General features: G+C 39.5%; 1 protein-coding gene across 4 annotated transcripts in view; it reads left to right on the forward strand.

Moving 5' to 3' along the window:
• Window positions 1-27619, forward strand: part of TET1 (tet methylcytosine dioxygenase 1) — a 132155-nt gene that overhangs the window by 8527 nt on the left and 96009 nt on the right. For 3 of the 4 annotated variants that reach the window (XM_024132182.2, XM_007121056.2, XM_055081283.1), the window contains exon 2: window positions 20624-20677. The exons of the other annotated variant lie outside the window; for it this stretch is intronic. In XM_024132182.2, the coding sequence (XP_023987950.1) occupies window positions 20624-20677 (54 nt within the window). The remainder of the gene's footprint in view (window positions 1-20623; window positions 20678-27619) is intronic. 4 annotated transcript variants of the gene reach the window in all.

A 27619-nucleotide genomic window follows, 5' to 3' on the forward strand; every position in this document is an offset into this window, starting at 1 on the left:
CTGTCCTTTCTCCACTACTACAACATCAACTTTGTCACAAATCAAGTGATTGATTAGTTTTCAATCTGTTTCTAGACTGTTTCATTGGCCTTTTGTTTATTTTTCTGTCCGAACTCTCATTACTAGACTTTACAACTAGTCTTGCTAACTGGTAGTATAAGTCCTTCAGTTTTGTTTTCAGTATTTATTTGGGCTATTTTTTTGGTTCTTTGCATTTTCATTAAAAAAATTGTTTTGATATATGTATTTATTTATTTGGCTGCACTGGGTCTTAGTTGCCACGTGTGTGGGATCTTCGTTGCTGCAATGTGGAGTCTTTTTAGTTGTGGCATGTGAACTCTTAGTTGTGGCATGTGGGATCCAGCTCCCTGACCAGGGATCGAACCCAGGCCCCCTGCATTGGGAGTTCGGAGTCTTAGCCACAGGACCACCAGGGAAATCCCTTCATCAAAATTTTTGAATCAGCTTGTAAATTTCCACCAAAAACCCTGTTGGAATTTTTATTGTTTGTGTTGAATCTATATATCAGTTTGCAGTTAAATGCTCTACCACTGAGCTATACCCCCTCTCATCAGTTTGAAGAGATTGACATTTTTACAATATTGAATCTTCCAGTTCATGACCATAGTATATCTTTATTTATGACTTACTTTCTTTCAGGAACATTTTGTAGCTTTCAATATAGATTTATTTAGTTTGTTTTATTTTTAGGTATTTGATATCAAAAATTTTTGATATTTATTTTACACACATCAATGATTGAAGCCCGTTTACTTTGATAAGTAAGAATATTGGTAAGCAAATATATTTCATGTATTTGTTCCTCACATCAGAATTATTTTACTTAATATTGAGAGTTGGAGTGAGAAAGAGAAAATACATTTACAGTTTTTAAATGTTAATATTTTTATTAGAATATTTATTTTATTATTTATTTATAATAATAAATATATATTTAAATTTATTTATTTTGGCTGTGTTGGGTCTTCGTTGCTGCGCGCAGGCTTCTCTAGTTGCAGCAAGCGGGGGCCACTCTTCCCAGCTGTGCGTGGGCTTCCCATTGCAGTGGCCTCCCCCGCTGCGGAGCACGGGCTCTAGGCTCGTGGGCTCCAGTAGCCGTGGCACGTGGGCTCAACAGCCGTGGCTCAGGGGCCCAGTTGCTCCGCGGCATGTGGGATCCCCCCTGACCAGGGCTCAAACCCGTATCCCCTGCATTGTCAGGAGGACTCCCAACCACTGCGCCACCAGGGAAGCCCTATAATAATATTTTATTATATGAAACAAATGTTCATTTTAAAAACAGAACTGTTAGAATTTTTTTCAGAATTTTTTTCTTCTAAAATATACTTAGCCCCCAAAGGATTTCTCAGAATGTTAACTACTAATGTCTGGGAGAAGTAAAAACAATTATGATCTAGTCTTTTTTTTTTTTTTTTTTTTTCCTGTATGCGGGCCTCTCACTGCTGTGGCCTCTCCCGTTGCGGAGCACAGGCTCCGGATGCACAGGCTCAGCGGCCATGGCTCACGGGCCCAGCCGCTCTGCGGCATGTGGGAACTTCCCAGACCGGGGCACGAACCCGTGTGCCCTGCATCGGCAGGCGGATTCTCAACCACTGCGCCACCAGGAAAGCCCGATCTACTCTTTTTTATCATAGATTATATTTTTGTCTCCCAGTTGTTTCTTTTAATTGAACAACAAGGTGATTAGATAGTCTTCCCAGTGATCTCTTTGGCCAAGAGATAGTCTTATTTTTTGCCAAGTTTAGTTCAGCTTAGTGTTCTCCATATTTAGAAATACAGTTAATTAAAACCATTAACTTTATAACTCATAGTCATCTAGGAATTTGCTCCTGGCTAGGTATTCCTCATTTTGCATTTGTAATTTAGCATACTGAGACATATGCATTATTCTATTTATTGAATAGTGAGTGATGTTAAAAGGGGGGGAGGGCTTCCCTGGTGGCGCAGTGGTTGCGCGTCCGCCTGCCGATGCAGGGGAATCGGGTTCGCGCCCCGGTCTGGGAGGATCCCACATGCCGCGGAGCCGCTGGGCCCGTGAGCCATGGCCGCTGGGCCTGCGCGTCCGGAGCCTGTGCTCCGCAACGGGAGAGGCCACAACAGTGAGAGGCCCGCGTACCGCAAAAAAATAAATAAATAAATAAAAAAGGGGGTGGAGAGGTGCTTTTTAGGGACTTAAAGGGTAGGTGCTTTGGCCAGGCTACACTTTCACACACTTTTTAGTATGTTCAAAAACAACAACAACAAAACACAGTTGTTTGTAGATATGCTTCTGAGGGCAGTGTTTTGAATTATATATCTATAGCTTGATGATTTGGTATAGTATCACACATTTAATTAGCATGAATTGAATGACTAAGCAGTTTGTGAGTTGGTTGCCAAAGTGAAATAGTCTCTTAATATTTACTCCAATTAATATTTTTTGTTTCTTGGGTTTTTTTGTTTGTTTTTGTTTTGCCATGCCAGGCAGCTTGTGGGATCTTAGTTCCCCGACTAAGGATTGAACTTGGGCCATGGAAGTGAAAGCTCCATGTGCTAACCACTGAACCACCAGGGAATTCCCTACTCCAGTTAATACTGATTTTTTTTCCTCCAAATATTAAAGGGTTTATTATATGCTTGGTTAGATTAATAGCAGTATATTAGATAACACTGTAAAATGTGCTATTTATTACCATGCTACCTTCTTAGCTAATAGAAATTACACCTGGAAAAATAGCAATACCTATATAGTTTGTGCTTGAAAAGCTAAAAGTTAAGTAGTATTATATGATACAAATTGAACCACTGACTGTTCACTATCCTGTGGATAGTGTGATAACAGTCTAGTTTCAGAGATGTCCCTTCAGAATTGGTTGACATACTTGTTTAATTTTATTTTATCCATTTTAGTGGGAGTTGCGTGGGACAGGCCTCTTCTGGCCACTGCTTTTCTCAGTGTTTTCAAACAACCAGATTTCATTTTGGCATATGTTATATATGGCATATGGAACAAATTTTTGCTACCAACTCTTGCAATTGAGGGCAGATGTTATATGTCCCTAAATGTGCCTTTAAGGAATCTCTTTGTATCACTACTGAGACTTCAGTAGCATACCTCACCACAGAGCTGACCATAGGAAAAAAACCCTGTGGCATCTAGGATCTTTGCATGTTTAGAATATGTATATATATGTATAACTGAACCATTTTGCTACACACCAAAAATGAATACAACATTGTAAATCAAGTATACTTCAATTAAATAAATAAATAAATAAATATAAACCCCAAGCATGTAAACAAAACCATGCTGATCTTGATTGATTATGACTGGTGGGTGTTAATTTCTGGAATCTTGTCAGTATGGTTCAAATCTTACCTTGCCATTTTGTGTGGACCATCTTATCCCAAAAGAAAAATGCGTGAAACTGACTTAACGCCTTCATCTAGTATCAGTGTAATCCAAGCTATACTATCACTTACTAGTGAGCACTGTAGTTTGGTACATGTTTATTTTGCTACAGAGCTTATCTCCCCGGGTCTTTGTTGGTCAGCTTCTTGATATTTTTATTCCAGAGTAATATTTCAAGAGTTGATGGTTTCAAAGCTGCAAAAGTCATTCTCCCTATAAAGTAGCCAGTCACTGTAGTACTATGATGGATATGGCACTAGTGTAACCAGCTAGGAGAGAAGGTGGGATCATATATTTTTGTACTATTATCATATTAAAATAAGACACAGCTAACAAATGAATCAAACTAATCTAAGCAATTCAGGTCATTACCTTGATAATGAGACTCAGTGCTCAAGTCAGGACTATCCAGAAAGTCTTGGCTAATTAGCGTCAGCTCTTCATGTCTGCTAGTAAGCAACAAGAGAAATCTTGCTCTTTTCTGATTTATTTATGTCCTGTTAACACTGCTACAGTTTTAAAAAGAAGGGCATGGTGAGAAAGCAGTGATTAGAAGTGAGATGTTTAAATTACTTCTAAAGCCCAAGCTCAGGCTATAGAGGGTGCTAGCACATCATAGGTGCTCAATAAATGTTTGCTGAACAAATGATTCAATGAATGAATGAAATCTCATAAAAAATGTAAGATTCAGCCTATCTCACATACCAATGTCTCTTAAAAAAAAAGTGCACTGTAAACCATTTTATCCCATGTGTACTTAATATATCATCTCAGTAGCTAGTACCTCAAAACATTTTGGGGTTTATTCTATGTATGTCATTTTCAAGTACCAAAGATATTAGGATCATGGGATATCTGTAGCAGAAATTCAAGTAGAGGACTTGAGAAAAAAGTTTATAGGAAGTACACAGTGCTTTAAAAATATGTTTAAAAAGCAGCTGCTTGTGTTTAAAATTACTGCCATGTCCATTTGTGATTATGAGTTATACCAAGATGCAAAGTTTGGACACCTCAAAGTTCTAAAGGGAAAAGGACCATGAAAGCTCAAAATCATGTTTTTCTACTTGTAAATGGAGTTTAGAAAAACAATTCTAGAAGGATACGTACCTACCAAACCAAACGGTTGGAAGTGTTTACCTCTGAGGACTGGAGTTTTTGGATGGAGGATGGGTGTATTAGAAAATAAGTGACTTTAAATTTTGCTTAAATTTTTCTACGTGGCTTGAATTTCTACATAAAGAGCTTGTGTTACTTTAAAAAGTAATAAAATCAAAGTAGTGTAATTTGCATTTGGAAAGCTTAGAAGCAGGAAAGAGACAAACTTTAATTCTACTACCTAGATGCAACCACAATGAGTATATAGGCATATTTGCTTCCAGTGTTTTTTCTGCATTTATTTTTTTTTAAAGATTTTTTTTGATGTGGACCATTTTTAAAGTCTTTACTTAATTTGTTACAATACTGCTTCTGTTTTATGTTTTGGTTTTTTGGCCCTGAGGCATATGGGATCTTAGCTCCTCAACCAGGGATCGAACACTCACCTCCCTCCATTGGAAGGCGAAGTCTTAACCACTGGACCACCAGGGAGGTCCCTGCATTTAAAAAATAACATAGTTCTTAAATTTTTTCTTTTTGTTTCACTGGAAAGATGATGCTCAGTTGTAAATGTTAAAAGTATACAAATTGTGGGCTTCTTTGGTGGTGCAGTGGTTAAGAATCTGCCTGCCAATGCAGGGCACACAGATTCGATCCCTGGTCTGGGAAGATCCCACGTGCCGTGGAGCAACTAAGCCCATGCGCCGCAACTACTGAGCCCGTGTGCCACAACTACTGAAGCCTGGGCACCTAGAGCTCGTGCCACCACAATTAGAAGTCCACACACTGCACGAAGAGTAGCACCTGCTCGCCGCAACTAAAGAAAGCCCGCGCATCAACAAAGGCCCAACGCGGCCAAAAAAAAAAAAAGTATACAAATTGCTTTGTTACAATAAAGCTAACCGTGTATACACACACACACAGAAAAAAATAAATAACATCTTTAAAGCTGAATGGGGTAAAATTTTTTCCTTTTTAACTCAGTATATCATCAACATTTCCCTTGTAAGTAAAAATTTGTAAAGATTTAAAAAGTATGTGTATAATATTCCTTTGGGTAAATGAACATAACCTACTAAATTACTTTTCATGACTATGAATTATTTTGGGTCCCATTTCAAATTATGTTCTTTTTTTTTTTTTTTTTTGGCTGCGTCGGGTCTTAGTTGCGGCCTGCGAGATCTTTTGTTGCAGTGCGGGCTCTTTGTTGTGGTGTGTGTGTGGGCTTCTCTCTAGTTGTGGCGTACAGGTTTTCTCTCTCTAGTTGTGGCACACAGGCTCCAGAGCGCGTTGGGCCCTGTAGTTTGTGGCAGGCCAGCTCTAGTTGAGGCGCAAGAGCTCAGTAGTTATGCCATGCGGGCTTATGGCATGTAGTTGCCTCAGGGCATGTGGGATCTTAGTTCCCTGACCAGGGATCCAACCCGCGTCCCCTGCATTGCAAGGAAGATTCTTTACCACTGGACCACCAGCGAAGTCCCCTCAAATTATGTTCTTGACACTGGAATCTACAAGTCCTGTATTTCAAGCTAGAAGTATTAGCATAACCAAAATATTTAGTATTTTGTTAATGATTTATTATTGCCTAATGGTTTCTAAATCTTTACCACTTTTGGAAACCTGAAGTTCGTAGTACAGGTATTTTTTGGAAAGTCAGGTCCATTTCCTTCTCTCAAAAAGAGAAACTAAAGTTTCTTTTACCTTCTTTCTGGTAAACACATCTTCATGCCCTCTCAAAGATGGGGGTTGAGGGCTTCCCTGGTGGTGCAGTGGTTGAGAATCCGCCTGCCGATGCAGGGGACACGGGTTCATGCCCCGGTCCGGGAAGATCCCACATGCCGCGGAGCGGCTGGGCCCGTGAGCCATGGCCACTGAGCCTGTGCGTCTGGAGCCTGTGCTCTGCAGCAGGAGAGGCCATAACAGTGAGAGGCCCGCGTACCACAAAAAAAAAAAAAAAATGGGGGTTGAGCCAGCATTAAAGCATATCTCATTAGCGTAGCTAAATGACTGGACACTAGCCAGATCAGATTAGGTACTTGGTGTATTTTTAGCTACCATGGAAAAACCCAGAATTTTAAAGTTATTATTATTATATTAGTGCTTTAGTCCCACTAAATTTTCCACATGTTTTTTGGTTGCTAGACAAGAGTTCCTAAGACTAATTTGATCCTGGTTTAAATGATCCCAACACTTGCCTTTCATATGATGTTTCAAAAAATCATAAAGTTAGAACTTCTACATCAGAGGTTTTCAATCTGGATGGGCTTCAGTGCTCTGTGATCCCATCCCCTCAAAGTTATATGTAACATATAGTTTTATATGCATTTTTCTGGAGAGATGGTCTTTAGCTTTCATTAGATTTCACAGAAATATAAATCATGTCTCCTACTCCCCAAAGTAAAAACAAGTAAGGGGATCACACCAATCTTTTAAGACTTTGAAGGAGTGAAATTGACAACTGTTACTCTGGTTAAGTTATACTAAGAACCTATATTCCCCCCATGAGGTCATCAGTGTGAGAATGGATCTATTTGTAACATTGTGATAGACCCCTGAAGCAGGGATGCCTGAGGAACAGAAGTGATGTCTACAAAGGGTCTGGCAGAGTCCCTGCTACATAGTAGGTGCTTAATGTGGTGGTTATTGTTTTACCCTTGAAGAGATTTGCCTATGCATTTCATTACTTTCACCCATTTCCCTCTTGCTACTTGACTCACGTTACTTAGAGGAAAGTAACTAAAGTCCTCAGAAGTAGCCAGTACACACCATTTCACAGTATCTGCAAATGCATTTTTCCTGCAAGAGCATTAGGATTATGAATGAATTGGTTTCACTGTTCCCATGTGATGCAGAATTATAGCTGTGGTTTCCGGCGAGACGATGCCACAGTTATTTTCTTGTCCTTGTATAATGAGAGGGTTTTGGTGTTTCTGCCATATTCTAGACATTTACACTACACAGCTCATTTTCGTATCACATTTCATATGGAACACCATTTTGTGGTGAGCTTTTTGTTAAAGGGCAAAAGTAGGATCAAGACAGGAGGAAGTGGGAGGACAAGACAGTGGAAGCCCACAGTTGATCCAAGCCATGGACTTTTGGAGGGAGCTGATCCAGTTTAGATTTAGAGAGAAAAGTGTGTGTGTGTGTGTGTGTGTGTGTGTGTGTATGTGTGTGTGTGGTGGGGTGGGGGTTAGTTTCCTCCACGCTTGCAGGAGTAAGTAACTTGTTTAGGAATTAACACAGAATTGCAGGGAGATTTGTCTACTAGGCAACATAAAATTAAATTACCTTCTTTATTCACCTTCCATTTTCTAGGGACATTTCTGGTACACTATGAGATGTCAAAATAAACAAAAATCAATAAAACAAGGAAAACAAAACAAAGTAGTGTTTAACTTATTTCTTTTAAAAAAGTCAGTAACCAGGGAACTTTGTCTTCATTGATAATTAGGTACATAAGATTTTAACAAAATTTAAACTTCTTTGACTTGCAGTGCAGGAAACTGGCAAAGGAAAGGAAAAAGGGAAAAATTAACATTTATTGAGAGTCTACTATGGGCCAGACCCTGTGCTACAAAGCTTAATGTTACCATGTTTGATCCTGACAATGACCCATGAAATGTAAGTATTAGGACTCTCATTTAGCAGACCAGGAAATGGAAACCCACATTAAAAAATGTATTAATTTCCCCTGGCTAGCAAGTAGTAGAGGCACTCTTTCCATTATGATAAAGGAGAATCAAACAATTTCTTCTTTTTAAAAAACTGAGATCTAATTCATGTATCATAAAATTCACTCTTTTGAAAGTGTACAATAGTGCAATAGTGGTTTTATATATATATATATATATATATTTTTTTTTTTTTTTGGCTGCAGCTTGTAGGATCTTAGTTCCCCAACCAGGCATCGAACCAGTGCCCCCTGCAGTGGAAGCACGGAGTCCTAACCACTGGACCGCCAAGGAATTCCCAGTCTTTAGTATATTTACAAAGTTGTGCAACCTTTACTACAATCTAATTCTAGAACACGTTCATCACCCCAAAAAAGAAACCCAGTATAATTAAGCAGTGACTCCCCATTCTTTTCTCTCTCAGCTCCTGGTAACCACTAATTTGCTTTTTGTCTTTATGGATTTGCCTATTCTGGGCATTTCATGTAAATGGAACCATACAATATTGGTCTTTTGTATCTGGCTTCTTTTACTTTAGCATAATGTTTTCAAGTTTCATCCATGTCATAGCATTTATCAGTACTTCGTTCCCTTTTATGGCTGAATAATATTTCATTGTATGAATAAACCACATTTTGTATAAACATTCATCAGTTGATGGACTTCTGAGTTGTTTCTACTTTTTGGCTACTATGAATAATGCATTTACGAACATTTGTGTACAGGTTTTTTTTGTGGACATGTGTTTTCAGTTATTACGGGTATATCCCTAGGATTGGAACTGCTGGGTCATATGGTAATTCTTTGTTTAACTTTAAGGAATTGCCAAACTGTTTTCCAAAGCAGCTGTACCATTTTAGATTCAACCATCCTCATCAAAACTTATTATCTGACTTTCTGATTATTGCCTTCCTAGTCGGTGTGAAGTGGTATTCCAGGAGGGTTTTGATTTGCATTTCTCTAATGATAAATGAGATCAAGCATCTTTTCATGTCCTGATTGACCACTTGTATATCTTTTTTGGAGAAGTGTCTATTCAAGTCTGTCTTAGTCTGTTTGGGCTGCTGTAACAAAATACTGCAGACGGGGTGGCTTATAAACAACAGAAATTTATTGCTCATTGTTCTGGAGAAGGCACCAGCATGGCTGAATTCTGGTGAAGGCCCACTTCCTGGTTCATGGTTTGTGTCTTCTCACTGTGTCCTCACATGGTGGAAGAGGCTAGGGAACTCTCTGGAGCTTCTTTTAGAAGGCACTAATCCCATTCATGAGGGTTCTACCCTCATGACTTAGGCATCTCCCAAAGGCCCCATCTTCTAATATCATTATATTGGGCTTTAGGATTTCAAAAAATGAATTTTGGGGGGACACAAACATTGTGTAGTGCTTGTCATTTGGTAGCCACCAAACAAATGTTGGTTGAATTAAATGATACTAGTCATAGATGTGGAACTGGTATGTAATAAACATTGATATCTGAAGGGGTTAATAACAACTATTATATATTGAGTACTTACTAACTGCCCGGTACTGTATTAAGCACTGACATGCTAATTATCTCACGTAATCCTTGTAATAATCCTATGAAACATACATTCTTCCCCCAATGTATAAAGTAAGACACTGAGGCTTAGACAGGCCAAGTAACTTGTCTAAGACTACACAGTTGATCTTGGATTAGAGCCCTTGGCTTGGATGGTAAGTGCTTGTTTAAAGCACCATGTTCCCGGGAATTTCCTGGAGGTCCATTAGTTAGGACTCAACACTTCAGCTACCGAGGGCCAGGGTTCGATCCCTGGTCAGGGAACTAAAATCCCACAAGCGGCGTGGCATGGCCAAAATAATAAATAAATAAAATTAACCACCATGTGTCTGAGCAAGGGCAACAAGCCAAATATGAAGAACCTGGAGGATAGAGAGAAGTGGGGCCAGAATGTGGACTGGTTGAGGATAGCCTTGCTCAGGTGATTGCTGCTATCTTTTAGACTTTTGAAACTTTGAAAGAGATGTTGTATAAGAAACTTATACTAGGGCTTCCCTGGTGGCGCAGTGGTTGAGAGTCTGCCTGCCGATGCAGGGGACACGGGTTCGTGCCCCGGTCCGGGAGGATCCCACATGAGGCCCGTGAGCCATGGCCGCTGAGCCTGCGCGTCCGGAGCCTGTGCTCCGCAGCGGGAGAGGCCACAACAGTGAGAGGCCCGTGTACCGCACAAAAAAAAAAAAAAAAAAAAATCTTATACTAGGTTCATTTTAACAAGGAAACTATATAGCACAGGAAACTATATTCAGTATCTTGTAATAACCTATGATGGGAAAGAATCTGAAAAAGAATATATATATGTGCATAAATATATGTAACTGAATCATTTTGCTGTACACCAGAAACTAATACACACACACACAAAAACACACATACAGCTACCTAGGGACTTCCCTGGAGGTCCAGTGGTTGAGACTCCGTGCTCCCAATGCAGGGGGCACAGGGTCGATCCCTGGTGGGTGAACTAAGATCTTGCATGCCACATGGCACAGCAAAAAAAAAAAAAAAAAAAAAAGAAAGAAACTAACACAACATTGTAAGTCAACTATACTTCAATAAAAATTTAAAAAAAAAAGAATCTTAAAGGTTCATTTTGCAAAAATATAATTTTTTGACATAAATCCACTATTTAAACTCTCTGAGTTTGCCCATTCCACTGCTTCTGTATTTTAATTTCAAGGTTACACTTCTCTTTAACAATCTTTTTAGCTTTTTTCTCCATTTTTAATTTTTACCTAAGAAAATTTTACCCTCCCTGGACCTCATTACCCTCTGAATCCTGGGATGGTAATTAATTCTACACTATGGTGTAAATTTTTTCACTCTCCTATGCCTCCAAGGAGATGTTTTTTTATTTTGTGTAGTTTTTCTAATTGTCTTCAGCTGGCGGGTTGTTCCAAATTATCAATTTTGTTATCACTGGAAGTGAAAGTTTCATATTCTTTTTAAACTAATAAATGTAAGATTATGTTATAATGGTATGGTGAAATTAGCGTGCCCTAACTCTAGCAGAAATCTTGTTAATACTAGACTTATCTGGGACAGGTTCCAATGTCCCCAAATAGTTTGCTTGAATATCTCCATTTTTATATTAAATGAGTTTTAATTGCTTAATACCTTGTTTATTTGTACATGTTCATGTGATAGCCATCATTCTCCGTTGCTGTAGTGGAACCACCTGCAAGTCAGCTGCCATACCAGAAGCTTTTTTCATAGCCATTACAGCATTTAACCCTAAAGTCAGCTTTGTCCCTCACTGAGTCTATGGGAGGTTAACTTACTCCGGGTCCCATAGTTAATAAGCATCATTGCGATTTGGATCCCACCAAGGACATACTGATCTTGTATAAGATCATATTTTGATATTGTATGATATAACATCTTAAGGTGGACAAGCCATGAGGAAATAATACTTTCTTTTCAAAAAATCTAAATTAATTTTATTTTATCACATACATAGTTATGATTAAGACAATTGTTAGGTATAGTGGTCCTTCTTCCCCACCACCCCCTCCCCAAACCCACTAATGCTTCATTTATTATGATGATTAGCAAAAGTAGCCTTATAAAAATTTGGTACATATTCATAAAGTTGGAAACAATGACAGCATCAGTGAATGCAGTTTGACTTATTCTCAAATGATGTGCATGAAAGAACTGTTTTTATGAGCAAGGAAAATATCAATTCATAGTTTATAAATATCTAGTAAAAACATTAAGAACCATTTATTTATTTTGCGGTACGCGGGCCTCCCACTGTTGTGGCTTCTCCCGTTGCTGAGCACAGGCTCCGGACGCGCAGGCTCAGCGGCCATGGCTCACGGGCCTAGCCGCTCCGCGGCATGTGGGGTCTTCCCGGACCGGGGCACGAACCCGTGTTCCCTGCATCGGCAGGTGGACTCTCAACCACTGCGCCACCAGGGAAGCCCCCAGGAAGCCCCCATTTATTTTAAACAGCAAGAGCTAATGTACACTTTGAATAAGTGTTTGGAAGTCAGGTAAATCAAACAGATTTGGGGGAAAATTGCATTTTCTTAACTAGTCATTAAGAGTATCTATGGAAACGCCATTATGATCGTTTAGGCTAAAACATTCCTGATAAAGATAGGCAAGTTTTTCATTTAAATCTGCACAGTTAACACGGGTATAACCTTGAGCTCCATACTTGTTGATTTCTAAGGTGGACTGTGGGGAGAATAACTTGTTTTCTTGCTACGACAAATATATCTCCTCTTGATCCCACAAGTTATTCCTAAAGGGCTTTACATTGCAAAAACTCCAAAGGATCCCCTCAGGCAACGAAATGGTAATCTCAAGTTAGAAGAAATGTCTCTAGGACTTCCCTGGCAGTCCAGTGGTTAAGAATCTGTGCTTCTGCTGCAGGGGGCACGGGTTCCATCCCTGGTCGACCCCCGGTTGGGGAACTAAGATCCCACATGCTCTGCGGCCAAAAAAAAAAAAAAAAAAAGTCTCTAGTAAGAATATCAAGGACTGTTTATTTATTTTAGTTTAAACAAGAGCTAATGTGCCCACTGAATAAGTATTTGGATATCAAGAAAGTCAAACAGACTTTAGAAAAAATTAATTTTAGGCATTCTATAATTATAAATATTGTGGGCTCCATGTCAAGTTTTTTGTTTTTTCTCTCTACCTGAGTTAAGCTCAATGGAAAAGTTATTCACTGTCAGAGATTCCACAGGTGTTAAGCAGTGCCTCGAATATAGCTGGTGTTCTCTGTTCTATTTCTGGAATGAACAAAGGAAGGGCATCCCTTTCTCCAAACATCAGAAGCATCTCTCCAGTACAACCAGAGTTACCCAGCTGAAAGAGTAACATTTCTTGGCAGGCAAATCTTGCTTCTCCATAGATTGTGTGGGACTCGAGTAAATTAGTTCAAAAACTAAAGAGGTTAACCCTTCCTGAGTAACTGATCTCATCTCAACAAAAACCTACATACACTTAGTCTCAAAATATTGGTTTACTCTGATTAGGAGACTTAGTTACATGAGGGTTTTTTCTAGCTAAAATACAAAGGTTTCAGACCTAGCATAAACCAGTCACCTCTCCTTAGTTCTCTTGAAAAGGTAGCTGTTTGTGACGAACAACTTAACAGGGGTATCATTGTTGTCTTTTGAAAGGACCAATTATGGAAAGTTGAAGGATGGAAGAGAAACATTTAAAACCAGAATGGTAGAGAATTAAGGCCGATTACATCTCTTCATATGCATTCTCAATGACCAGCATTAATGCCCATGTTGTAGCATATCTGTTTATATGCATTTCTCCCCATAGTGTGACTGTCAGTAGCCACAGTGCTCCCAGTGTCCTTGTATATGTTGTTACCTCCATCTGGGGCACATACTTTTCTTCTGTCCCTCTATGTTTAACCAACTCCTACTTACAGTGGAAATAAATGTCACTTCCTCTGGGAAGCCTTCTCTGGTCTTGCATAGATTTCTGGGCTCATCCCTTTTCTATACTACTTCATAATAATTATCTGTTTGTGTCTCTCCTGAGATGGTACGGTCCGGGGTGGGGAGCGGGGAGCCCAGCACCATGTCTGCATATTGAAAGTGCCCAACAGTTGTTTTAAAACAACACTATTGTTTTAACGGTTTTTGGTTATTAAATGGGGGAATTTCATTGTAAAAACATGAATTAACAAATTGGCTTGATTTTGCTAAACTTAGGAGACACCTAGGTCTAACTTTCTCAGAAAGAAGTTGTATGTGTGTAAATGCTTTGAGCTTCTCAGTGAAACAAGACAGTTTTAGGATTTTGCTATTAGATCAAAAACTGAGGGTATTGGACTTCCCTGGTGGCGCAGTGGTTAAGAGTCTGCCTGCCATTGCAGGGGACACGGGTTCGAGCCCTGGTCCGGGAAGATCCCACATGCCGCGGAGCAACTAAGCCCGTGCACCACAGTGACTAAGCCTGCGCTCTAGAGCCTGGGAGCCACAACTACTGAGCCCACGCACCACAACTACTGAAGCCCATGCGCCTAGAGCGCATGCTCTGCAGCAAAAGAAGCCACCACAATGAGACGCCTGCGCACCACAACGAAGAGTAGCCCCCACTCGCCGCAAGGAGAGAAAGCCCGCGTGCAGCAACGAAGACCCAACGCAGCCAAAAATAAAAAATAAATAAAAAATAAATAAAACAAAAAAAAACCCCTGAGGGTACAATGCTCTCTAGAGTCAGCTCTCTTGCATGAATAACATAGAGAAGGAGCCCGGAGGTACAGAACTTCCTTAAAAAAAAAAAAGAATAACATTAATTATAAAATACACAGGACAGACTTAAGAATAATAAGAAGCATTCAATATATCATTCACAAAAGGGGAAAATTTTCTAAATTGCAGCATCCTTTGTGATTTGTTTTTGACAAAAAGCCATAGATGCTGTTATTGGATTTCGCTGTTCAAATTATGGATCTAGACTGTAATAGAGGGAGTAGACTTGTCGGTTTCAAGTTAGTACTACGAATTGTTGAGAAGAAATTGGGGAGAGGTGATATTTTAGCCCCATTTAGTCTCTGGCATTATCTGTGGTTCACCTCATTGTCAACTGTTCTCACTTGGCAGCTGCTGAAGATCACTGCTTGCTTACTTGTTCCTTAGTTCTTGCTATTGAAGAGCAGTTATTTTTACCAGCAGTAAGCAGGACTGCTAGAGAGAATGGAGTTGGATACTTGGTAGACCAGGCCCCTTAGAGGGAAAAAGCATTACTGCAGATAAGCGGCAGGGAAGGAAGTGGGGGAGGGAAGCCAGGGAAAGGCTGTGCCAGGGGATCGACTCAATCACTCACGATTAAAAACTGAGATCTCCAGTGTTAGCCTTTCAGGTTCCTGTGTCTCACACTACATAAAATCAAACTCACTTTAAGATCTCCATTAGAATTGTTCAAGTATGGGGGGCTACCCTGGTGGTGCAGTGGTTGAGAGTCCGCCTGCCAATGCAGGGGACACGGGTTCGTGCCCCGGTCAGGGAAGATCCCACATGCCGTGGAGCGGCTGGGCCCGTGAGCCACGGCCGCTGAGCCTGCGCGTCCGGAGCCTGTGCTCTGCAACGGGAGAGGCCACAACAGTGAGAGGCCCGCGTACCGCAAAAAAAAAAAAAAAAAAAAAAATTGTTAAAGTATGAGCCGCCTTTTTTTTTGTTATTCTTATTGATTGAAAGTTTACAAAAGGTGGTATTTGGAATATCTTAACCAAGTAGCACAGCAAAAGCTATGTCTCCAACAGTAAATAAGAGACATATAGGAGGATTTCATGGGAGACGTGAGTGTGGCTAATATTGGAAGGATTTTGTGCTGCACAGGTGTCAATTTTGAGGAATAGTAAATAACTCGAGATTAATTTAGAAGAAGACTCCTCCTAGGCAGTATTTGTATGTCTAGTTTCTTGTGGGTACAGAATTGCTTATGTTTAGAAAGAGAAGTAGGATTTTGAAATTATTCATAAATTTATCTCTGAGGGCACACAATATTATCTTTTAAAAAATACACTAGGGTTTCCCTGGTGGCGCAGTGGTTGGGAATCCGTCTGCCAATTAAGGGGGCACGGGTTCAAGCCCTGGTCCAGCGAGATTCCACATGTCATGGAACAACTAAACCAATGTGCCACAACTACTGAGCCGGCGCTCTAGAGCCCGCGAGCCACAACTACTGAAGCCTGTGCGCTTAGAGCCTGTGCTCTGCAACAAGAGAAGCCACCGCAATGAGAAGCCTGCACACCGCAACAAAGAGCAGCCCCCGCTCGCTGCAACTAGAGAAAGCCCACGCGCAGCAACGAAGACCCAACACAGCCAAAAATATATATTAATTAATTAATTAATTAAAAAAATACTAATCTTCTTTGGACTTCCCTGGTGGTCCAGTGGCTAAGACTCCTCTCTCTAGGCCCGGGTTCCATCCCTGGTCAGGGAACTAGATCCCACATGCCGCAACTAAAGATCCTGCATGTTGCAACACCCACGTGCCGCAAGTAGGACCCGGTGCAGCCAAATAAATAAATAAACAAATATTAGGAAAAAAATACTAACCTTCTTGAGCTGCTGTTCTAGCCTAAAAACGATGCATGTGAGGGGGTTTTTTGGGGAAGTATTGTTGATTTACAGTATTATATTAGTTTCAGGTGTACAACATAGTGATTCAATATTTTTATAACTAAGGGTGTGGTTTTGAAGTGTTTTTTGTTTTTGTTTTGTTTTTGGCCGCATCACACGGCATGTGGGATCTTAGTTCCCGACCAGGGACTGAACCCGTGCCCCCTGCAGTAGAAGCGTGGAGTCTTAACCACTGGACTGCCAAGAAGTCCCTTTTTTTGTGTGTTAAAATGGTTCATTTAAGGTTATTTTGGGATATTTGCAAATTCTATTGTTGAGTAATGAAGAGGAATTATAGAGAGAGCAGTGTAAATGGTTAGATTCAGGCTCAAGTTCAGGTTTTCACTTGCTGTGTAACCTGAGTTAAGTAATTTTACCTCTTTGGGCCTCAGTTTATCTATGACCTAAATTTTCTCTGATGTTCTTTTTTTAGCTCTGTAATCATGTGACTTTTAGAGAAAAGAGATAGATCTCATTTTGTAATATTTGAAAAAACCTAATACACTTGAGTTATTACAAAATTAAGTAACTCATGCAACTTAATAGTGGTTCCTTGTGGGAAAAACAAATAGATTTAAGTGACAAAAATAAGTTCTGAATAAGTTGGACTACAACACAATGTGTCTTAGTTTCTCAATTTGTCATTCATTCAGCTGGATCGAGTTGTATGCATTTTGCCCTAAATAATAAGATAATGGGAATAGCTCTCGACCTCCACTTTCTCTGCTAGTAATTTCTGATTATTTTCTCCATCAAAGTTCATGTCACCTAAGCCTTGAGCTGAGATGGACAAATCGCTAGGTATAGGATTTAGAACAGATGGTCACAACTAATTGATGTTACCAATCTACTCTGTGTTCAAAGATGTATAGATCTTCATGGTGTAGTATCAGTTGCATATTTGGAGTTAATGTTAGTTCTGGTCACTTCCATTCACCCTCATTTAGCTGGGATGAGCTTTGGCTTTATTATTAACTCATTTTACAGAACATTAAATATAGACCTTCGATGTTTGCTTAGGTTGCCAAGTGCGATGTTGTGTGGTTTCATGAGTATCCCATACAGTGAAAACCCCTGTCCATGGGGCTTTAAAAAATGGACCTCTCACCAGTGTGGATATTCAGTAGACCTAACACTCTGATCCTGATTTTATTTTATTGAGGCAAACATATGGATCACACAGGTAATAAAATGATTTAAAATATATAATTATATCTTTTTTATTTTTTCGCCACACGGCACATGGGATCATAGTTCCCCAACCAGGGATTGAACCCGCGTCCTCTGCACTGGAAGCACGGAGTCTTAACCGCTTAACGGCCAGGGAAGTCCCCTATAATTATATCTTAATATATCATGGCCATTTTACTAAATAGTGAGCAATCAACCTGGGAAAATGTTGATGCTTTTTAAAAATGTTATTTGGCTTTTCAAGGGGAGAGGCATAATCTGTAATTGAAATGGAAGACACTTTAAGAAATGTAGGGCTACCCTTGTATGCATTGCTGATGGGAATGTAAAATGGTAAAAAATAGTTTGGCTGCAGAAAATGGTTTGGTGGTTCCTCAAAAAATTAAACAGAATTGTCATATGATCCAGCAATTCTACTCCCAGGTATATACTCAAATGAATTGAATGCAGGGACTCAAATAGATACCTGTATACCCATGTTCATAGCAGTATTATTCACAATAGTCAAAAGGGAGAAATGACCCAAAAGTGTATCAACAGAAGAATGGGTAACAAAATGTTGTTATTTAGCCTTAAAAAGGAATGAAATTCTTAATACATCTTACAACATGGATGAACCTTGAAAACATTATGCTAAGTGAAATAAGCCAGACGTAAAAGAACAAATATTGTGTGATACTACTTATATGAAGTACCTAGAGCAGGAAAATTTATAGACTCAGAAAGTAGAACAGAAGTTAGCACGGGAGTGGGGAGTTACTGTTTAATGGGTACAGAGTTTCTGTTTGGAATGATGAAAAAGTTCTGGAAATGGAAAGTGATGATACTTGCACAACATTGTGGATATACTTAATGCTACTAAATTGTACACTTTAAAATGGTTAAAATGGAAAATTTTATGTTATGTATATTTTACCACACACACAAAAATCTCCAAAGAGAAAGAAATGTAGGGTTAAAAGGTTTTGCACTCATTTTCAAATCTTGTATTTGGTCCTGTTTTTCTACCCATTCATTTCACGGTTGCTTCATTCCCCACAGAGAGCTTTTTAGCGTGGGCTCAGTGTGCTTAAAGTTGCTGTGGTGGATGTGGTTAGGTCAAAATCCACTGGTTTTGCTTGCTGCTTACATTTGTTAAAAATTTTGAAAGTGAGTGGGTGAGGGAGAGGTAGTTTAAAGTGGGGAAACAATGCATGTTGGACTTCCCATTCCAACAAGAAAAGCGTGCTTTTGTGGCAGACTGAAAGTCTAGGAATCAAGGGTGATGAAATACAGGCTTTCCGGCCCTCTCTCTGTTCCCGATTTCTGGTTGTGGGAATCTGTTCTGAATCCAACTGCAAGTGGAAAACCAATCTTTGGCTGAGCAGCCAGTGAGGCCCTCCTGCCAATCCCCCAAATGTGCTGCTGAAACTTTGGCCCTGTGAGGATGGAGCTGAGGCTGTCTTCCCAAGATCTATGCAGCTGTCAAGGTGGCTGTGATGGGACTGTGACTGGCCTCTGCACTGCATTTTGGCAGTGACCTTGAGACCTGCCAGCCCAAACAGCTGTCCTGGTTCTTCGTCTACTGCCCCTGTTACATGTCCAGGAGGCTGAAGGGAGGGGCTAAACTCCTCTGGCTCTGTCATTCCCAGGGTCTGGCAAGTTCTAACTGTGGTGCCCAGCTCTCCCAGTGCTTACCACCCGCTGGGCATGGGGGCAGTTCAGGTGTGTTGAGTGTGGCTGGTTGCTTGTTCCACCTCTGGCTCAGCTCCCAATCCCTGGGAAGTAAGTGGCTGTGTCTGTCCGTCAGCCCGTGCACAGACAGGCTCCACGTGGGGACTTGCTTGGCAGCTCTGCGGAGAGATGCTCAGTGACAGTTGATCTTGGGAGGCAGAGGAGCCAGAGGTGCTTCTTCTGTCCCAAAGTTATGAATCCTCCTTCTGGAAGGGATGGATTTCTTTGGGAAATGAAGGTCATCAGAAATGTCCAGAGCAAGAGAGAGAAATCTTTTTGAAATCTCCAGCCACTGAGAGTGGCAAGTGTATTTTGAAAACTCCTCCACCTCTCCTTGTCCTCATATCCTGTCCTTTCCCTTTTAAGTGGCTTTATTATTATTTTTTAATCCGCCTTTATCATTGGACATTTATTGACAGAAATCAAATTGCTGTGTTTCTGGGCAAAGCGCCTGCTGCAGAGAGGTGTGGTTCCCGAGGAATGAGACACGCAGCCCAACAGCTGAGCCTACACTGTCCTCACATAACCTCCCTGCCTTAAATATCGCCAATATTTAGCCTTGCCTTATAAAGTAAAAATGCACAATACCTTCCAGAGTTTCAGCAAGCCCAAATGCCCCCCTCAGCTCAGTTATATCTCCTGTACGTTAAAGGCAGGACCGCGCACCCCTCCCCCCGCGCAGACCTGCCCTCGGAGCCGCCAAGAGGTTACTAATCAGGGAGAATCCGCCATCGATCCGATGGTGGAGACCTGGGGGATTTGTGTGCATTGTTTTTGCTGAAGCCTCCTGTGATTTCGGCGCGACCAGATCCTCTGCAGCGAACTCCATGTCGCAGCTTGTGGCTGCCTGTGTCCTGTGGTGAGAGCGGAGCCGCACAGGAGATCCTTTGTCTAGGAAGGCTAGGCAGAGAAGATCACTTTGGAGTTGCTAAGCTCTGCATTGCCATTGGCTGCACTCTTTGTGGGGCTGTTTTTGCAAAAGGCATGCCCAGCACGTCTACAGTGCTGGCAGGCCAGGGCTGCCTTTAAACACCATGATAATAATACCAAAAAGCAGTTTGCAGAACTGTTCAACTGTAGAGGCTTCCTCTGCAGAAGCAAGCAAGATGGCTACCTCGTGGGCTTCGCTGTGAAGAATGCAGAGGCTAATTAAGACAGACTTTAAGGGGAAAAAAGGGTATTTCCCTACTTCATCTTTATGCAAGGCTATTTTTCAGTGACTTTTGAAGTATACATTTTACATAAGCTCTTTAGGTTCTGTCTAGCAAACATGTTGATGATTTTAGATGGTATAAGTAGTTTTATAGAGAATAGCCAAAAATTTTGGAGGGGGGAGGTGGGAGCTAATTTTTTTTCTCTTATACGGAGGCTCATTTTGCAATTTGATTTTTTTTAGGTTATAAAGGAAAACAAGAGGCCCCAGAGGGAAAAGAAGCCCAAAGTTTTAAAGGTAATCAGCTATTGATTAACTCATATTTAATATTTTTCCATTTCATATAGTATTTTTCTGTCACTTAGGGGTAAATTTGGAGTACAGTGGATGTAAATTCTCCCAGATTTTCAGTAGATAAATGAATTTTCACTCAACTAAAGTGTTTTCTCTCTCTTTCTCTCTCTCTCTCTCTCTCTTTTTGATATGTTGCATAATATGCATATCAGCATCCTTTATTTTCAACTCCACACGAGTCTGCAGAAAGAAAACTTTATATGCAAGTGTTGTGAATAAAATTTGTGGCTTTTTTTTGTAGCTCCCTTTGTAGCATCTGCATTTGTACTGTTGCACCAGTGTGTAAACTTCAGCTCTTAAGGAGAAAGACACTATTTAAAGTTGACAGCTATGATCCATTGTGATTTTAATGGACCTTCCATTAGACACTATTTTAAAATGTGTGATTTTTCCAAAGGAAAAGGTGCTTAGAGGTTCTAGTTCAGCTTGAAATGTGTAAGCCATTGAGGTTTTACAGCCAAATTACAATTGCTTAATCCCAAATTCTCATTATATCATCTTTAATTTGGGCATTCATGGAGCTATAGGAATGTGTATGTTTTCTTTATTTTCAGTAGTTTACCTAATGAGTATTTAGTAGTTACCTAATTCATTTATAAGCTAGCAGTCTGTGTTATGAGCTTTGTATAGTATTTAAAACGGTTAATTTAGAAGCATATGACATTACTAAAAGTTCAAGACTAGCTTTAGCAAATAGGTGCTTATGTGTTAAAGGTTTCAAGTGGTATATTGCTATTATGAATGTAAGTATCCTGAGCAGTCAACCTTTTTAATTCAAGAAGACATATTACACAATAAAATGACTGGTCTTTAAAATTATATTGTGTATATATAATGGAAAATATCTTACCTTAATCTTAGCTTTTCTTTTGCAAATAAAGTTTTGGCAGTCATAGAGGAACAACATGTTTAAACTATGGATACAGCACATTTTTAAATCTCATTTGTTTCCTCAGTTGTGTACCTTGAAAATGCTATTGACATGCAGAACCAAACCTTGCATTGCTTTCTAATTTGTCTGACCGCTTCAAGTTTCTGTTTCCTGTGTGTACACAGCATTGCCATGTATATTTTTCATCAACCAACAAGTATTTATTTAATATTTACCACACAGTCATCAATGTGCCAGGCACTGTGAAATGAATGAAATTGCTTGGCACAAATTCTCAGTGGCCTTGACAAATAGAATACTGGTTATTTTCAAGGTAAATTAAACCCTTCTCTGTTTTTCTCCTGCATGTTGATCCACCTGCCCCCTTTTAATCCTTTCCCCTCCCCCAGTTATAGAAGAATATCATTAAAATCCCTAAGTATATTTCTTAATCTCTTTTTACACTTTCTGTGTTGGGTGTATCCATCTCAGGTGTTTTGTCTTAAAATCTTCAAGTGAGAAATAGTTTTAGTCCTGCTGTTATAAATGGCTCTCAAATTTGTGTGTGTGTGGGGGGTGGCGTGGGGTGGGAAAGCAGCATGGAAGAAAGGGATGGAGACTGCATAGACAAACTAACATGGACTAATCTTGGTAGCTAAATCATCACCTGCCTTTCCTACAAGGTAGAATTGGACTTTGGGAATACTATTTAATTCTATGTTTATTTTGTTAGTCTGTGGGTGTCCTGTCACCTGAAATAAATTTCAGAAGTAAATATACTGTGTATTGCTTTTTTGAATCATGGCAATGGACCCTGACTTTTAAAAAGAAATAAGTGCCTGTGGATGGCTGAAATTCATGTGCCACAGCAAGCAGAACCAAACTGTTGCTCACTTCCTCTATAGTTATCAGTTGTTGTACAACAGTAGAGAAATGCTCTAAAAGGAAAAAATTAATTTTTTTTCTGATGTTGGCATTTTTAAATGTTTTCTTTAATTTTCTGTTGGGCATAATTTTTTTTGTTCTTTTTCAAAGAAAGCTTTGTTTCTCTGGTCCACAGTAGAAATGCTAAAATACTTTCAGATTTTAGCTTGATGTATGTAAAATATAGTTAGAGCAAGTGTAGAATATTATATAACCCTGAAGGAGATGTTAAGAAAACTAAATCCAACTTTTGGGAAGGAGGGTGGAGGAAAAGTAAAACTTTCCATTTAGGATTTTATAGGTGAGAACTTAACATTCCAGCTGGCTGCTACCCAGGGGATCAGTCACGGGAATCTACAGGTTACAACTTGGTTTCCTTTCATAATTCTTTCTTTGCTTTTGGCATGGTGCCAGAGTTCTACTCTTCTTCCTTTGACTCTGGCCTCTTAAGTCTTCACATCTCCTGGGTCCCTTGCTCTTTGTCAGGGTGGCTGCTACCTATAGGTATCCTGACTCATTTTCATCTTCATCTATTGGGAGGTAGTTGGATAAATGAAGAGTCTGACTAAGGAAATTGGGAATAGAATTGAAGCTTGTCTCATCCTACCCTGAACCTGCTAACTAAATACTGAATCCAGTTGTGGGGCTGAAATTGCCGGGTGTGTCTCACACCGCTCATCTTTAAACAATCTATTATCTATATCAAAAACCTGTATGCATTCTATTACAATTCGAAATTTAAAACTATACATATTGATCTCAAATCCCAGACTACAGAGAGCATTTTCCTCGAGCTGAAATGACGGTTTCTGTCCAAAGCACTCTAATGGCCAGAATGGGTACCAAATGATGGGGGTGAGGGGAGGGGTGCTCAGCACAAACTCCTGCCCCCACTGGGGCTGAAGGACCAGGTTCCTCCTCAGGCGCTCTTGTTGATCACTGGAGTTGATCTGTCTTCATAGATGGCAGCATGTTAGCTGTGCTATAATTGTTTGCTTGACTCTTGAGTAAGGTGAAGGTATGAGATGATTTCAGGCCTTGATTCATGAACTTGTACTTGTGAGTGGCGTGGTTTGGAACTCGTCTTGGTAGAAACGTTTATGTAAATAATCACTATTTTGTGTTCTGGGGTGGGAGAAAGTCAATTTTAAGGTAATATCACTTTGGTTAGGTTGTCAGTCCCTGTCCCTAGAGAAAATCAGATTACACAGTCAGTTGGGAGTATTGGGGAGAATTTAATAAAGGGATTGTTTAAAAGGTGTTGGCAGGGTTCAGAAAAATCTAGGGATGCCAAAGCATCCCAGGACTAATGACAGCAGAGAGATGTTGCCACTCCTAGGCCTGAAGGGGCAGGGGCTTTTGTGTGGCCTTTGATAATGGGATCTTTCTTGAAGAGAAAGTCATGGGGAGGTGGGTCTGGAAATAAATACTCTGCCATCCAGTTTCCTGCTGCTTTCATTGGTTGATCCCAATCAGAAGCCAAAAGGAAAAAGGGAGCCTACTGATAATGAAATATATCTTGTTCTGCCTCCCGTGTCATGTAAGAGGGTGTAGAAGATGGAGTGGGGACCTGAAGGGCAAACCCAACATATATTCAGCATCACTACTGACCACAGGGGCAGTATGGTAGGGTCAAAAATAGTACCAGAATCATGATTATGTAAGAAAGTAAAACTGGACAGGGTTGGGTGAAGTTTATATAAGAACTCTATACTATTTTTGCAACTTACCTGAAAATCTAAAATCATGTCAAAATAAAAAGTGTGGGTATCCCTGAGAATGAACTGCATTTATACATTCTGTAATTTCTTGTCTGGTAAGGGAAGGGACATTTTCTAGCTATTTGATTATAAAATATCATCAAAGTATTATTTGGAAGAACTGGGTGAACAAATATAAAGAAATGTCAGTGGATATTAAACCAGGAAACTGTCTACAAATGATTTAGAAATGAAAAAAAAAAAAAGAAAGAAAACTAAGTGATCTTCCTGCTAGCTTCTATGCTGGCAGCCCTGTTCTTCACTGTTTCCTTCCTTCCTTGGTGATGCTGATAAAAGTAGAACGAGTGGTTGTTGGGGGGGCAGGGTGTGGGATGGGAGTAAATAAGACATGTTTCACTAGGAGAGAAGGACAAGGCACTGGCGTGTAGCTATAGTGGTAAGTCTTTTAGAAACGTTTTAAAAGGAGAATCAAATCGTAAATGAATCACATTCATATGTGGTTTTGATTTACATGACAGTGATATTCAAAATATTTAGTACCATCATTGCCTGGCACACAGTTAATGCTCAATATGTGTTGTTTCTTGAACAACAGTATTATTAACATTCGATAAATACTTTTTTAGCCCATACTAAATGCTGGGCTACAATGGTGTGTAAGACCAAAGTGATTTCAGCCCTCAAGGAGATTAAATGTTGCCAAAAAAATTTAAAGACAAATTAATAAATTACAAATTGTAGCATATACTTTGAAGGAAACAAAGAAACAAAAAAAAATTTACCAAGACAGGGGAAAACACCCCCTAGGGAAATTTACTTGGTATCTTTGAGAACTATTCCCTTCATTTGTAAATTGTTACATACACTAGTAAGGGTTTAAAACTACCAAATTAGATACAATTGAGTTACCCTGTTTATCTTAAAAACTCATTAAGCTACAAGAAAGGAAAGATAACAGGGTTACTAAAGATTTTTTTTCTGTGCACACTTATCTACAACTTTGTTTCAGTTAGTTAAAGAAATCATTGGTAAAATGATAAAACTTTTCTTAACTCTAGTTATAAAGTAACATTCCATGACTTATAGCAGCAACATGTTACAAATTTTAGTGACATCCTATGCTGAGCTTGATGGTTGTTCAGGGGGGAAAAAAGCCATTTGATAGTCTTTTTTTTGGCTGCACTGTGCAGCATGCATATCGTAATTGCCTGACCAGGGATCAAAACTGCACCCCCTGCAGTACAAGCATGGAGTCTTAGCCACTGGACCGCCAGGGAAGTCCCTTGATAGTCTTACATTGTCCCAGGAAAAGAATCCCAGACTTCTGAATATAACAGACCACGGGGGCAGTGGCGGGGGGGAGATTCAGAGTGGTGAGAGCATCCATAAAGGGATACCAGCTTTATAAACAAAACAACAACAACAAAAAACCCCACAAACATATAAATTGGAAGAAGATAATCTCAGAATATAGGGTGGTCATATAAAATTTAATAATTTAGCCTTATGATTCAACACATGGTCCTTATTTTCCTCATGTCATAAGCTGGCAAAAACTATCAAAGACTAGTGCTTATCCATCAGTGTTTATTCACATGCTCAAAGGCACACATGGGGCTTCTGGTTTGCATACCCAGAAATTGTAACATTGCATTTTGACCAGGGACGATGAGACTGAGTTCAGGCTGAGAACTCAGACTCAGGGCTGAGTTCTCACTAAGTCAGCTCACACACAGTCAAATCATTCATTTATCATCGGAACACGAACATTTCCAGTGATTCAAAATTCATGTCCATTTTGTAATTTCTAGGAATGATCCCAAACAGAGAATCAGAGTGAATAGAAGCCAAGTGGGGTGAATAGGCTTGAAGAAAATTTCATTCAGGCTACAAAAAAAGTCTGTTGAATTTTTCCTAGCTTAGAAAAGAACATATGCTTTGTGTCTTGAATCCTTATGCTCATCTGATAATATGTTTGTGTTTTGATAGTGCTAGATTCATACTGTTTTCTGAGGTCTGCCTTCCTTATTGTATAGCTCTCCATCTATTGGCTAGAATATCATCTCAATAGACAGGTAAAAAGAGCCAAATAAGAACTGTTAAATTTTTGTTAAAACCTCACTAGTATCTTAAGTCATTTTCAAGTTATAATTAATTTTATAATGCAGTGCCTTTCAATATTCAAAATGTGTCATAAAAATAATGTTTTTAAAGATGTGATGGCAAGGGAACTTCCCTGGTGGCGCAGTGGTTAAGAATCCACCTGCCAATGCAGGGGACACAGGTTTGAGCCCTGGGCCGGGAAGATCCCACATGCTGCGGCACAGCTAAGCCCATGTGCCACAACTACTGAGCCTGCGCTCTAGAGCCCATGAGCCACAACTACTGAGCCAATGTGCCACAACTACTGAAGCCCGGGCGCCTAGAGCCCATGCTCTGCAACAAGAGAAGCCACTGCAGTGAGAAGCCCATGCACTGCAACGAAGAGTAGTCCCCGCTTGCTGCAACTAGAGAAAGCCCACGCACAGCAACGAAGACCCAACGTAGCCTAAATCAATCAATCAATCAATCAATCAATCAAACCACATTTAAAAACCTTTGGTAAAAAAAAGATGTGATGGCAAGATTTATTCACCACAGTGGCCTATTCAAGAGAATGAAGATTACAGTGTCATTCTTTAACCTGTTCTGATGCTTCATAGTTTTAATTACTAACTCTTTTAGTACTTTTTGAGCTAAAAACATGACTTTCTGCACATGAAAAATTTTAAGGGAAGACATGTTACAGTTTTATTATCTATGTTTAAAATTAATGATATATGAATTTGATTAAAGCATAGGTTCTTTTCATGATTCTAGGGAACCAGATGTTAAACAGTAAACTTATTTTAGCAACTTAGTTATTTTTAAGTCACTAAATTATTTATTTTAAGCATTATTTTGTGTGTTTAATTTTAAATATAGTATACAAAAATACACACTCATAAAATACACACTCACAGGATCAAAAGATTGTTATAAACTTAAGTGAATTATTTAATACCTGTTACATTGCCTAGGACAGCTTGACATATAGTAATTTCTCAATTAGTGGTATTATTACATCTAAAGGTATAATTTATCCTACTAAAAATATTAAGTGAGCCTTTAAGAAAATGTGTATTTTCTTAGCAATATATTTGCTTGCCTTATTTGAGAAATAAAACCTGTATTACAAAAGGCCTTTTCTTTCCTTTTAAAAACGTCACTTCTGCTTTTTGTAATAAGAATTATCAGAAAGGAGTCTTTAAACCTTGAATAAATTAAATTTCTCTCTTTCCTGTTTTATTTATTTGTATATATTTTATAGAATCAATAATTCTATAATAA

Source organism: Physeter macrocephalus, chromosome 20, assembly GCF_002837175.3.
Source record: "Physeter macrocephalus isolate SW-GA chromosome 20, ASM283717v5, whole genome shotgun sequence".
NCBI classification, from domain to species: domain Eukaryota; kingdom Metazoa; phylum Chordata; class Mammalia; order Artiodactyla; family Physeteridae; genus Physeter; species Physeter macrocephalus.